This window comes from Symphodus melops, assembly GCF_947650265.1.
Source record: "Symphodus melops genome assembly, chromosome: 11".
NCBI lineage: Eukaryota > Metazoa > Chordata > Actinopteri > Labriformes > Labridae > Symphodus > Symphodus melops.
This window is the reverse complement of record NC_136701.1, coordinates 21524523-21538343: the sequence shown is the minus strand read 5'-3', so window position 1 is coordinate 21538343 and position 13821 is coordinate 21524523. Positions and strand designations below refer to the sequence as shown.

Below are 13821 nucleotides of genomic sequence, written 5' to 3'. Positions count from 1 at the left end.
CCTTCATAATTATCCGTCTGCACATGTTCTTCTCTGTCACAACAGATACAGAGGGTGCGAATATATATTTCAGCGCAGAAGAACTTGTTTATGGGGACTTTTTTTTTTTTTACATGATTTCAAATTTCTCAATGTTGAATCATGCATGTTAAGTTGCATGTAATTTCACTCCTTTTTTTTTTTTTTTTTTTTTTTTGTTCCTTGTGGTCTCTAATAGAGCAGGGTGGGCCACATCCTTAATTACACTGTGCCAGAAACACATTCATGGGGTTTGACTTGTAATACTTCCCATACACATAATCCGAGCTAATTAACCAATTAGCTAATTCAACTAGCCGCATGTTCTTGTGTAAACGGAGAAGGATCAGAAAGGAAACACCTATTGTGTGCCCTCATTTTTAGAGTGGATGTTCACAGCTGTTGAGGGTGAGGGAGATTATTTAATTAGCAGCTTGTTTGCAAGGAACACTAATTAAAGAAAGAAGAAAAGGATTGTTATTTAATGTTTTCGCTCTAGCCGATCTGTGAGTAACAAAGCAGCTCATCAAACAAACAAATCGACAGACGCATCTGATGTTTTTATTCATGGCAGGTTAGTTAGACACTATCTTTTTCACTATAATTGATGCTTTTTTTTTCTTCAAAATGCATATAGTTCATCTTTTAATATCTCCGTGGTTAATACAGAAACATGAATGCTGCGTTATTCTTGTGAATAAAAAGCTTATAACAATATATCACGTCGTATTAACAGTTAAATTGTACAATTCTGACAAAAGAGATTACAGGAAGTATTTGGCACCAATAATGTTCAGATGATGAGTAGCTTTTTAAAATAGCTTAAAAATCTTTTTCTCCTAAAATGTATTTATTTATTTTTTTAACTTTTTTAACTTTTTAGTCTTTTGAAATACAAATACATTATTGTTCATGTGAGAAAAAGAGAACAGGACAAAATGATAAATGTATCAAAAAAGGCATCGGTTAGAGTGATGACACTGCATGCACAGACTGGCTTCATGGGTGTAAAATCGTCCTCTATTTCCATCTGCATATAAAAAATGTGTATTTGAATGTTATCATTGACTCTGTTTACAGAATTTGTTTGAGTATAAAACCATCGGCAGGTTGCTCAAACAATTTTCCTTCTAATATTGTCTGCGAGATAAATATCACGTATTCTTACAAAGCCTTAGTCCTTTTACCCTCATTTGCTCAGAGGCATCAGGCGTCTTGTGAAAGCTCTCATCTTTTCAAACGTCTGTCTGCTCCACGCCATCAGGCTTCAGGTCCTTCCTGGAGCTGCTCAGGTGAGCCCACAGGCGCCCGGTTGCTCGCTCAGTCGACCCCCACATCTGTCACCCTCTGGTCCCTCAGCTCATGAACTGGGTGTAGCCCTCGGCTCCCGTTACTATGACATCCATCCAGATCCTCATGGCCTCTGGAGACGGGGCCACCATGTAGTAGAGGCGGTCGTGGGTTTTCACACAGAAGGTCAAAGACGGGTTTGGACTCTGGAGAATCACAGAGAGAGAAAGGAGGACGTTTTAAAGACCAAAAGACCGCAGGCTACACCTGTTGATCCTTTTCCATCTGAGACCGAAGTCAGAACTACAGAATACAGAACGACACGTGACGACAAAACTCATCCAGGTTTATGTTGTCTAGTTGATCACAAGTTACTTAGGTGTGTTTTACAAAATAAACTAAAGTTATAAAAAGTAAAAATAAATCTATTCATAATATATTTGTAACAATGTTGAATCAAAAAACATTTCCTTCATAACAAATAGACAAATGCAGTAAATAAACACATTCATGTAAAACAGGTTGAGAGGTTTATAAAATGGCCCAAAGATCAAAGTTTATGTGTATCTTTCTTTAAGAGTCCAAAATAAAGAGAAAAAGAAAAAGAGAATTTCCAGTTTTACAGTGACGACTTTAAAAATACTCTCTATGTGCTATGTGATTAAAATATTTAATTTGACATTTTGATTTTTATCCTGTGAATAACAGTCGGAGTCAGAACTAAATCAATATTTTTAAAAGTCTTTCAGGGATGTGAACATTTACAACGAGGACGTCAGATTGATCTTCAGTGATTGAAGAGACTAAAAACATGCAGCAGCATCATCCACACAAAAGACGACGAAGAGTCACATGAAGTTCTAAATGTAACAGAGGAAGTTTGTTTACCTTTGTGGCACTGCGCAGGTGATCGTAATAAACCTCTTCGATGGCCTGAAAGTAAATGAGTCCTTTCAGTTTGGTCTCGTGCTTGTCTGAAAGAAGAAGAAGAAGAAGAAATATTAAGACCCGTAACATTCGCTCTTGTACTGATGCAAGACCTCTGTCAGCCTCTGCTCCACAGTCAGCCGCTGATGTGCGGATACTTTGACATGTTTGTTTCAGTCAAATAACAAAAAGTCTCCTTTCAGACGGAGAAATCTGCACAACTCTGACATTGCACCTTTTAGTACGTTTTGTGTTTCTACCTTTTTATCTTCTTTTAAATTTATTTGTAAATGCTTCTCATTTTTTATCTAAATTTAATTTCAATGATTTGGCTTTATTTCCTCGCCGGAAAGACCGCCCCTCTAACTCCTTGTCTTCATCAGATGAGCCTGATGAAGGCCTCAAGCTGAAAGCCGTCAGTCTAATCTGCTCATAAAGTCGATCCTCACACTACAAGTGTTACTGGAGCTTCACGACCGGGTTCTGAAAGTCTCGCATCTTTTTATCATAAAAGAGAAAAAAAATTCTCAAACAGAGAAAAATATTAAACATAAAATGTGACTCATATTTCCTTAAGAAGCACAAATTATCTGTTTAAATTTTTTTCAAAATAGATTAAAAAACTGAAATTTTGTAATAAATAAAACAATAGGAAACTAGACAGAAAAATCGTTATTGTTGAACAAAGCACAAAGAAAATGAAAGAATAAAATAACTAAAGTTATATGAAGAGCTTGGATGTTAAACAGAAGTGTCTCTGTGAGAGAAACCTGAATCCAAACCTCCTCTGTGAGCGTACACACGCCTATTTCAAACTTATGTTCAATAACTTCATCATGTAAATACTGTCATAGTATCCTCCTCATGCACACCTTTAATACAAATACTGTAAACTCTCTATCTCATGTATATCAACCATCTTTCACATAATGACATCTTCATTATTATGTTCATCTCTTATTCTATCTTTTTATTTAAGGTAGTGTTTTTTGAGAGCTCAGTTCACTGAAGTCGATTCAGATTCTCATGACTTTTTTTTCTCTGAAGGAAGTTTGTGATTCTCCATCGCTCTTTTCAGAACCTGCTCGAGCTTTTGATTTTAAATTCTAGAAACATTTCTTATGTCTTAAGTGGAAAAAAACAACAACCTCACATTATGTATGTTTCTGAAAAATGCACTTGTTAAATTATTTTTCAGATGCGTTTGAGTAAATGAGGATTGTTTGGCAACAATGGGGAGGAAATGTTTATTTTTTTTGCTCTTTTCTTCATTGTTAAGTTTTAATGTAAGTATTCTGATTGAAAAATAATAACACAAACTTTAATGTACAGAGAAAAAAACCACTAAACAGCTGAACAGAACAAAAGGTCTGAGCTTCTGTTCCCATGAATAGGTATGAGCAGCACAAGTTAATTACAGGGGAGAGTCTATTTCCAGCGATGCCTGCAGTCTTTAAATCCTATTAATCTGACTTGTTTTCTTCACTCGCACTTTCTGGATTGTCTCCGTCTTTCTTTAGACTTTTTCCTGCCGGCATGTTCACTTCCTCTTCTTCTTCTTCTTCTGTAACTCTTAAAAAGGAGTTTGTCTCATTTGATCTTTTCGTATAACATTTCCCTTCAAGCAGGTCAGAGCTTCTGTCCAGTCCTTTGGATAGCTGCCCTTTATTCACCGAGCGTCTTTAAAGTCAGAACTGAGTTTGTTGTTTTGTTTCAGATAAAAACCTGCAGACGGATGAAGCTCCAAGGACTTAGCCATTACATTTAAAGGTTTCTCCAGTTTTGTGAGGAACTTTTTTCACATTTGAGAGGCCGACTTTTTTTTTTAATTTGAAGTCATTTTTCTTTGTGCAAAATCTGTTTTTTTTCCGAGTGTCTGTATTCCACTCCTGTCCAAACAAACACTGGTCCTTTCCGCCTCTTTCATTCATACTCACGCAGCTACAGAATAAACATCCAGCAACAATTAAAGGCGATCTTTTGAAACACGTCTGACACCTTCACCCGCTCTCCCCCCCTTCTCCAAAAGTCAAATCTGCTTAGTAATGAGATAAATGTTTTTGAAATGTGAGTTTCGTTTTATTAGTCACGAACAAGCCAGGAGCTAGCCTCCTCCCCAAGAAAAACACATCCAGAGAAAGTATTGCATCTTATTTCATCACCATCATCACCATCATCTTCGTCAGGAGTAAGAGGGTGAAAAGGCTAGGCAAGTGAGAGGAGAGAGAGATGGAGCAGAAAGGAGAAGAGGGGCAACCGTAATGAAAATATCCCTGCATCCTATTTTGAACTGGAACGTAAAACAATGTCGCCAAAACACGCTCGTGAATTATTCAGAAAACTAACTGTGCTCATTTCAGATTCAGGGGACAGTCTGATATCCGTGAATCACAAAGCCACTTCAGTTTTGAACACAAGGAGGAAGATTTCACTTAGTGCAGCTTTAATGAGTGTTTGGTTCCACGTGAACAAACGCTGCTTGGATCTGAACTCTGGTTTCATTTGGGAAACAAAAAAAAAAAACACAGCAAAGTGAAGAACTGCTGTCGGCTGAACTGAATAAATCCCGTCTGGGCGTTTTTTTTACCGCAAGAAGTTTTTACAAAAAGTTTATGAGTTTTATGAGCACATGACATGAGCTACTTCTTATGTTAGCGAAATCTGCAAAAACTGGAAACTTCAACAGGACGAGCTGAGCAGAACTTGAACACTAAATGATGCTTTATATAAATAATGTGATGTGACGTGATGCTGTGGGCTTATCATACTGTGAAGTCGTGTTTCTGCAGAGGGTATTAAGAAGTCTGAGAGCGAGGCTTTTACTTTAAGGCCTCAAAGACATGAGGAGGGAAGAAACCTGCTGAGAAAAGTGCTTCTGTTGTGAAATTTTGTGCAAATTTGCGAACAAAGAAATAGATTTCGATTAAACTGGTACATCAGTTCAGGTTTAATTTTCTTTAAAAAAAAAATTAAAATAAGTAAGGTTCTCGTCAAGACTATTTTAACAGAGACCAAGACATACTCGAGTCCATAGTGCTCCAAGGACGAAGCAAGACCAAGACATTTAATGATCAACCAGAACCAAGACCGAGTCAAAGGAAGGATGAGACAAAAACAAAACCATGAATATCAATAAAAAAAAATTCATCTTGTGTTTAGTGGGCACGTCCCTAATTTAGACAACAACAGCGGGAACCTCCGGCAGTTTTTAAAGCCGCTTGTTGTCTTTACCAATTTGATTTGATTTGTTATAAAGTTGTTTCTTCATACTCGTAATCTTACATAAACGTGCTTATTAACTTGGTTATGTAGAGTTGGTCCAGTGTGTTTTCTCCGGAGACCTCCAGGTGACCGATCAGTATATTTTTACTTTTTGAAACCGACATTAGATTCAATGTTTTTGAAAGCAACACTTCTCTTTGCTCTACCTGTGAGTGTCTTAACATGAACAAGTGACAATTTTTCATCTTCAGTAAAGTCTTCATGTTCCCCTAACTTCCTGCATTTGACGCTGGAACATCTGTTTTCCTTTAAATGAAGTTTCCTATTTAGTCTCAGCAGACATTGAGAGGATTCATTGACTGTCACTGAGGTGACATATTAATGAAATCCTCCTCCAGCTGAGAAGATAGTTGAGTTTAAAGCTCAGATTAATCATGGCTCCAGATCCTGGGAAAAGGAATCCTTCAAAAACGTGATTATAGCAGCTGCAAATAATTCCAGTACTTCTCTTGAGTGGAGTTCACTTTTCATTGAGCTCTCTGCATACATTAATCCTTCACTTTGTTATCGTTCACTTTGTGTCTATTAAGGTAGGAACAAGATATTGATCTGGGATTATACCATCACCCTGACTCATAAACACTGAATCACTGGTGTGAATTCTGATCTTTATATTTAATAAAAACGGCACTAACAGGTTTTCCTGCCACTCTGACTCACTGCGTCGCTTCTTCACGACTCCTCGCTCAGTGTGTTTATGACATCAGTGAGAGTAGAAGCAAGGTCTGAATTAAACGCTTCCATTTTTTTAATCTCGATTAATCGTATGTTATTTTGTTCCTTCAGTTAAGTCTCCTCTGTGTCTCCCTGTAGTCACAGTGATTAAAAAAGAACGACACTGCTGCATCTTTGAATGTCTCTCTATCAGTCACAAGTAATATCCATCATGACATCAAACATTGACCTTTGTTACCTTTGAGCCGTCAAGTCATTTCTTAACCTTCAATCTACCAGAAGGTCCTAACTTTATTTCAAAATAAAATAATTTAAACAGCAAGTTTAGCACTCTTAACTAAAGACGTTAAAAAATGTCAAAATAAAAGCCTAATAGTTTTTATTTTTATATATTAAAAAAATGTAATTTGATTAACCTCTGAAAGTTGGCGATTAAAAATAAAAATACAAATGTTTTGACGGCACAAGAATAAATCTAATAATCCTGCACTTTACTTTTTCTTCAGTTGTGATTACAGCCTTTGTGTCAGTGTGTGATTGATTCTTCTCAAATACTAAAGATTTCTCTCGAGGTTTCTCTGGATGTCAATGAGACTTCCTTATTAAGCTAAACTTAACGTATGACATTGAGTAAATGTGCCCATTGTTTTTCATGTCATTGTGTCCTCACCAACATAATAAGAGAAGTTCCTCTTGAGACGGTCAAAAACGAACCAGCGTTTCTTCCACGACTTGATCTTGCCGCCCATCTTCACCAGGTGACCCTTGCACATCTTCTCGGTGAGGATGACGAAGGGGCAGGTGTCTATGTTGTGGCCCGACGACTCCACATGGGAACGCAGGTCAAACTCCTCCTTCCGGTTTGGCAGATAACGAGTCATCGGACGGGCCTGTGAAAAACACATTTACGATTTTTCCTGTAACGCTTGTAAACAAGACGTGACTGAAGATAAAGATATGGGAGGTCTTTCGTGACAAAGTGACCTTTTTTTGGAGAAAAAAAACTGCAAGGAAAATAACTGAGAATCTCTCTTTTTTATGCCACTAAAGCAAACAATGAAGCAAGAAACTTCAGTGAGGTTGTTGGGTTAGCAACCAGATGCTACAACTGCAGCCGAAAAGCAAACACCTCCGTTTAACCATATAAAGTGACAATAACGCTCTGTGAATAATGTTTTACCTCACCTCAGAATGAGAGCAAAATAAGGGACTGAAATAGAGGTAGGATGAGTTTGGAAAAACCTGAAAAACCTCTTCTCCATTTTTTTAGTTAGTGAGTAAACACTAAGCAAACCAAATATATCTATTTTTATTTTATCACTTTTTTCAGGGCATTTTTACCCTTGGACCATCAAACTGGCAGCCTGAGCAGCAACACAGGTCTCTCTGGAAGGATTCACCAAGGACGCTTCATGCTGTCCCAACAGGACGAGCGAGGCTGAACAGATCAGCACACTCTCACTGTTTTTCCAGATCTTCCAATCTGACAAGATGAGCCACTACATTTCAAACGCCTGTCACAAAAATTACAACTCACCACTCAGTGACTTATTTAATACTATATACTGTACATATACACTGTATGTGTGGCACTTTTGTTCTTTTATTTTTTGCTCTTGATAAACAACTCTGACTGTAGAGAAACAGCAGAATCATATTGGTATGATTTTTCAGAGGCTAACTGGAGCTGGAGAGTGGAGAGATAATCCTTTCTGATTAAACTGCTCCCCATGAGAGAACTTTTTCAGCACACAAACAATCATTAAAACAAATTGACAGCAGAAGGTCAGGAATTACAATAAGTTGAACGTCGTGTTTCAGTAGTAGATGATTAAAGGATTTGTGTTTACTCGCATCACTCGTACCATAGTGAGCTAGTAATTACAGACACTTAGTCGAGATTAAAGCTTTTGATATGTGTTCATTATATTTGTATTCACCCTCCTTCATATTTCTCTCTGTTCTTCTTCTCAAATTCTCCACCCTCCTCCATGCGCTCTCCTCTTTCTCTCCTCTCCATTACAATCTTTGATCTTCCCATACGCCCAGCCTCTCTCTAAAGTGTCTCGCCTCTCATCCTTTCCCCCAAGTCTACTGTCCCCTCCCTCCCTCTCCCCTTTTCCCTTCTTCCCGCCGCCCGTCTCCTCCCGCTGCTCCACTGACCTGGGAGAAGTGTTTCTCTCTCATCTTCACCTCCTCCTCCACCAGCCTCTGCCTGTGGGCCGTCTCATCCAGAAGCCTCCTCTCTGCCTCCTCTCGCCTCCTCCGCTCCTCCTCCAACATCTGCCGCCGAGCCTGCACCTCCCTCTCCTGGGAGCGTTGGGAGAGGAGACAGAGGAGCAGATGGGGAGAAGAGAAGAAAAAATAACAGAGGGGGGGAGGGAGGGAGACGGGGACAATATGTAAATGGAAGGCAAATATTGCAATACAAAGTGAGTGAGCGTCAGAAGTGGCACTGGAGAATTCAAGTCCCAATCCAGGGTTTTGTAAAATAGATCCCTTTAGTGTGTATATAGAAGAGTACGCTTTGCTGATGTAAAATGATCCTTTGCAGCTTTCAGACACTTACATACAGGTCTGCTTTATTTCAACATGTAGAAATAATACAAAGGTAAACAAACTTATTACTTCATTTCACTTTTACAATGCTTCTCTGTGCTTTTTTTAATGTGTTAAACAAGAGAGACCCGAGACTTCTGTGACGTTTCAAAGTTACAGTTCGTAAAGTCTCCTGGGAGCTGCTGGGTTTGGGGATGATATGATGTCACCATTATACAAAATGTCCTAACCAATTTAAAGATTGGAAACCAACTTTGACAAAGAGGAACATTAAAAAAAAAAAGATTTAATAGTTTTTGACGTCTTTCTTTCTAAAGTTTCCTGCAGTAAACTATAGTTTAATAATTGTATGTCATTTTCATCGTGGTACGTCCCGATATGTATGCACATAAACAGTCTTAACTCCAGCCGATTAAACCAAACAAGTTTAACACCTGAACATAATCTTTTTAATCTGCTGGCTATATTTCCACAACAATTTAATCTATACAGCTGAAATTTAAAGTTACCAGCATTTGATTAAATATGATGACAATAATTATTTTTATAAAAAATGCTTTATGAAAAATCATAAAAAGACACTGATAATCAAAATAGATTAATAGACTAATTCATTAATTAAAAAATCATGCAGCTCTATTAAAACCTAAACAGGAATTAAAGTGTAGAACGTTATTAATATAACTTGTTATAACTAATGTTTGTCTCTATGTCTGTGAGGACTTTATCAAATACTTCATACTTTTATTCAAAAGGCCCAGTCAATTCTGGATGAACAGAAACACACGCTCCTTGTAGTTACATCCCACCGACTTGCAGAACAAACAGACAGAAAAAAAATCTTGTCTCACCTTTTAAAAACTTCAAATATGATATGTATGACATTTAGTCATTTTTATTTCCAGTGTTGTTAATATGCCCCATGTATTTTTATAATTATTTTTTTGTTATTTCTCTCTTTCATTTGAGTGAAAGTTGTGTGTGACAGCTGGCTGCATGTTAATGTCTGCATCCATGTAAGAAAGAGGTTTACACATCCACTCTCGGCCCAGTTTGGACACTCACTCTGTTCTCAATCAGCCGGGCTTTTTCCTGCTGTGCCTCCTTCAGCATCTTTTCCATCTCGTCTATCCTCTGGGCCTCGAGCCCACAGGCACTACAACACACAGAGGGAGAGGAGTGTGTGATGACAACAGTGCAAACATACATGCCTGGAAACCAAACACTGACAGCAGGAGGAGATGCAGACAAAACAAAAGATCCTCCTTGAGCAGCTCTAAACTGAAGCTTTGAACTAACTGAAAACTTAAAACAGTTGGCATGGCAACAGCCAGTGTATGAGCAGACCCGGGAGCAGACATGTAACAAAACAGCCTGTCACGGGAACAAAGCACAGTGACCCTTCTCCTTGGAGATGGGGCAGACTTGAGTGTTCCCATGGAAACAGAGCCAATTGCTTATTTCCCAGTCTCTCACCTTTCTGGGGTACAGGCGGAGTTGTTGCCAGTGGAGACACTGGTCTCCATGCTGTCTGAGCTCTCCAGGCTCAGGGTGTCGTACGCCTGGCTTCCACTGGGTGGCGTCTGATGATGGAGGATGGAGTGATGGACTGTAGGAGACAGATCTGTGCAGGTAGAGACAGCAGTCATAGACTCACAGCGCCCTCTACTGACTGTTACAAGTCTTTGCATTACGGTCCATTTTAATCAGATAAAACAAAGTAGACCTTCCACACACTGGGCTGATCAGAAAGTTTATAATCCATTAAAACAATGACAAGAATATGGAAAGATGTTTTGCTATGCAGAATCAGGTAATCCATTTTACATTGTCTTTACTTTTCAAAGACAATCTGTACTGGATCAACCTGATCCACATACAGACCATTACCAGTCCTCTGAACAGAACTTCACACTCAACATCTTGTCCACAAGAGGCTCGTAAAAAAATACACAAATAAAGGACTTATTTAATCCAACATTTTAAGTTTAAAATAAATGGATATTTGGTAAAATGTTTTATGGAGATGCTCTTTTTTTTCACAAATCTAATCTAGTTGTCAAATGTTTCTTCTTGTCTGGGTAGCAATTCAAGAGCAAAATATTCAGCATTAAATACAAATTCTGTATTATATTATACTTTTAACAAGCAATTACCAATATTGAATCTAGTTGAATGGCTTTAGACGACTTTTGATCCATTGCTCCACTTTGTTATAAATATGAGACAGGACTGAAGGACTGGTGTACCTTTGTTCTGCAGGACAAACTGTCTCCTGGACTCCATGTCTAATGGGTTTGACATCTCTCTCAGCATTAACTGCAGCCCCTGAAAAGACACATTAAACAGCATCTTTAATTTAAGTACTTTTTAAAAAATGACTGACTGTATGTGCGTTGAACTGATTTGCTGACCTTGGTGGATGCATTTCTGTCATGAGCAGCACCGCCTGAGTGTGACAGAGCTGCAGCGCTGCACAGTGCTGCCTGTCCAACCTCACCGTCTGATTTGGACTTTAATAGCTGAGGAAAAAAATATATATATATTGAGTGTGAGTGAGAAGAAACTATAGCTTTTGCTCCAAAAATAAAATCCTAACCTCTTCTGCTTTCTGTCCTAATCTGCAAGTTTTTTTTCTATAAAACAAAAATGACTGACATTTTGGATTCGATTTTTATTTTATTTTTCTTGCTCCACTCATCTTGACAGAGGTAAAACGTAGCCAAGTGTATTACCTTTAGCACTGCACTTAGTAAAATGTAAATCCAATTCATTAACACGTGTTCGTAGCGCTCGAAAACAAACTCCTTAATCAAATTATTAGTTGTATTCAATTTTCTCCACTAAATAAGTTTTGGTATTTAGTTTCTCTCTTTAGTCCACAAAAAGTCACTGGTGGTTACAAATAATTTTTTCAGCACAAATAGTTTTATGACAGGACCCAGATGTGAAACAAGAAAGAAATACATTCCATAATATTAAAGTATAAGTTGGTGGCTGATGCCAGTGCTTTAATTAAACCATCATGAGAAATTATTAACTTCAGGAAAAGTTCACATCTTAACGTGTCCTGTTTCTTCCACTAGAGGGCCTTACGGTCTTATGAAATGTGGATAGTAAGACACAAGAGATCACCTTACTCAGGAGATTAGAAAGTAGAAGTACAAGTTCATGTGACCTGTGTTCGTGCCCTTTATCAAGACACTGTAAAACTAACGGTCTGAATAGACCAGAAAGAGTGGAGAATGTACCTGCCCCTGTCTGCGTGTGGAAAAAGTCTTTGCAGGCAGTGGAGGAGGACATGACTGCTCCCCAGCAGACATGATCTCCTGGTACCAGCTCTCGAGGTTAAGTGGAGGCATTACATTCCTGCTCAGTTCAGGCTGGCTCTGAGGTGATGACAAGCAAACAGGCAAAGAGGAGCACAGGAGCAGCATCAGTGCCAAATGCATCAAGCTGATAGAAAAGATAAACATGACAGAGTAGTAAGCTGTAGTGACGGTGTTGCCAGAGACATGTGGCCCACCAATCAGCAGAGAGAAAAACAAACCTGTGCTGACAGGAATGAAGGAGGAACACATGCAGTTTGGTGGCATGAGAAGGAAGAGTGAGAGGAGGCAAGTTGGAATGATGGAGTAGATGAGGAAGCAGGGGGATCAAGTCTCTGCATCCCAAAGATCTGGCTTAACTGGCTGACTGTGATGTACTCCTTCAAACATACGACCAGTCAACACAGATACACATAAACAAGAAAGAGAAAAAAAAAGGTCAAATAGAAAGTTAAGAAGCTGAATTTATAGCAAAAATATGTTGAGATATTTTCAATGTTAAAGATTAAAAAAACACAACAGAGTAGGTAGGGCGTCTACCTCACATGGCAGAGTTGGAGCCACAGCAAGGGAAAGGCAATGGAGAGCAGCAGGAGAAGAAGAGTGAGGTTGCAGAGCAGCATTCCCGTACATCCTATAGATATCAGAGAGCCTGAGGTACTCCTGCACCAACGGCCACACACAGGGATAAGATGGCTAAAGAATCACTGCTTCATAAAGTAATATAGATAACTTACATACATTTAGACATGGCCACTCACATGGCCACTATTTTTTATGTGAATGTAGAGGACACTTTGCAGTTTAGTCACGCCAAATACACAACTAAAAACAATTTACAATGAAAATCCACGAGATATGAAAACATACTTGAAGTTCAAATTATAGATTTAAAACTAACAACTAATATTAGCATTTAACCACATTCAACATTACTTAAATTTTAGACCTTCGAGCTGCCTGTGTAGCTTACAATAATGTTATTACTATTTCGCAAAATTGTTCTAAATACCGCTAGATATTTGATAGATTAAAAGAAAATGGCTAATTTAAGCATTTCTCCATATAACTGGCTAATATTAGGCTACTGTTTGATTTAACCAGCCTGTAAATTATAACATGACACGTTATGGAAGGTATTAATCATACAGCAAGCTAACGTCAGTGTTAGCCAGCTAACAGTAACGTTAGCTCGGAAGTGGTTGAATGCTAACGTTAGCTGTTGTAACCTGACATTGATAATGAGTTTGAGTTGTCAAGTTTGTCCTAGAACGGGTGATTTTATTTATCATATATTTTGCATCAATCAATCTGTGAACATGTAAGTAATAACGACTGGAATCAGGTTGTTTTACATTTTATAACCATTGAACTTCCTTTCCTTAGAAATGGAAAGGCTGCTGTGTGAATATAGTGAATTATTCTTTAATTTTAGAGTATTCACCATGTGACCAAGACACTGTAAAAGCCTTAAACAACTATTTAGAAAGGCACAGTAGAGCACAAGGTGTTTTTATCTTTTTTTTTTTGTCAAAATAAATTGTAACGAGCATTTTGCCAGAATTTACCTCTTGCGGTCTAACAGGATATAATTCAGGGGAGGGGGTGTGAGAGGCAGAGGAGGGACAGAGGCTATGAGGAGCACCGTCCGCATAAGCAAGGTCAGGCTCGCTGATGTGAAGAAATTCCTGTTTGAAAAGTTTATCTCAGTTTTAAAAAAAGTATTAATTTTCTTTTAGTG

The 13821-nt window shown here is 38.2% G+C and overlaps 1 protein-coding gene across 8 annotated transcripts in view; it reads right to left on the bottom strand.

Moving 5' to 3' along the window:
- Positions 1–557: 557 nt before the first annotated feature.
- Positions 558–13821, bottom strand: part of phldb1a (pleckstrin homology-like domain, family B, member 1a) — a 32120-nt gene continuing 18856 nt past the window's right edge. For 4 of the 8 annotated variants that reach the window (XM_079355515.1, XM_079355516.1, XM_079355514.1 and 1 more), the window contains 12 exons: positions 13649–13768; positions 12621–12743; positions 12302–12460; positions 12003–12140; positions 11166–11273; positions 11001–11079; positions 10228–10375; positions 9817–9907; positions 8356–8502; positions 6863–7082; positions 2197–2282; positions 558–1514 (listed from right to left, as the gene is read on the bottom strand). In XM_079355515.1, coding sequence (XP_079211641.1) covers positions 1374–1514; positions 2197–2282; positions 6863–7082; positions 8356–8502; positions 9817–9907; positions 10228–10375; positions 11001–11079; positions 11166–11273; positions 12003–12140; positions 12302–12460; positions 12621–12743; positions 13649–13768 — 1560 coding nt within the window. In that variant the 3' untranslated portion in view covers positions 558–1373. The remainder of the gene's footprint in view (positions 1515–2196; positions 2283–6862; positions 7083–8355; positions 8503–9816; positions 9908–10227; positions 10376–11000; positions 11080–11165; positions 11274–12002; positions 12141–12301; positions 12461–12620; positions 12744–13648; positions 13769–13821) is intronic. The other 4 variants (XM_079355517.1, XM_079355520.1, XM_079355519.1 and 1 more) reach the window with 4 other exon arrangements.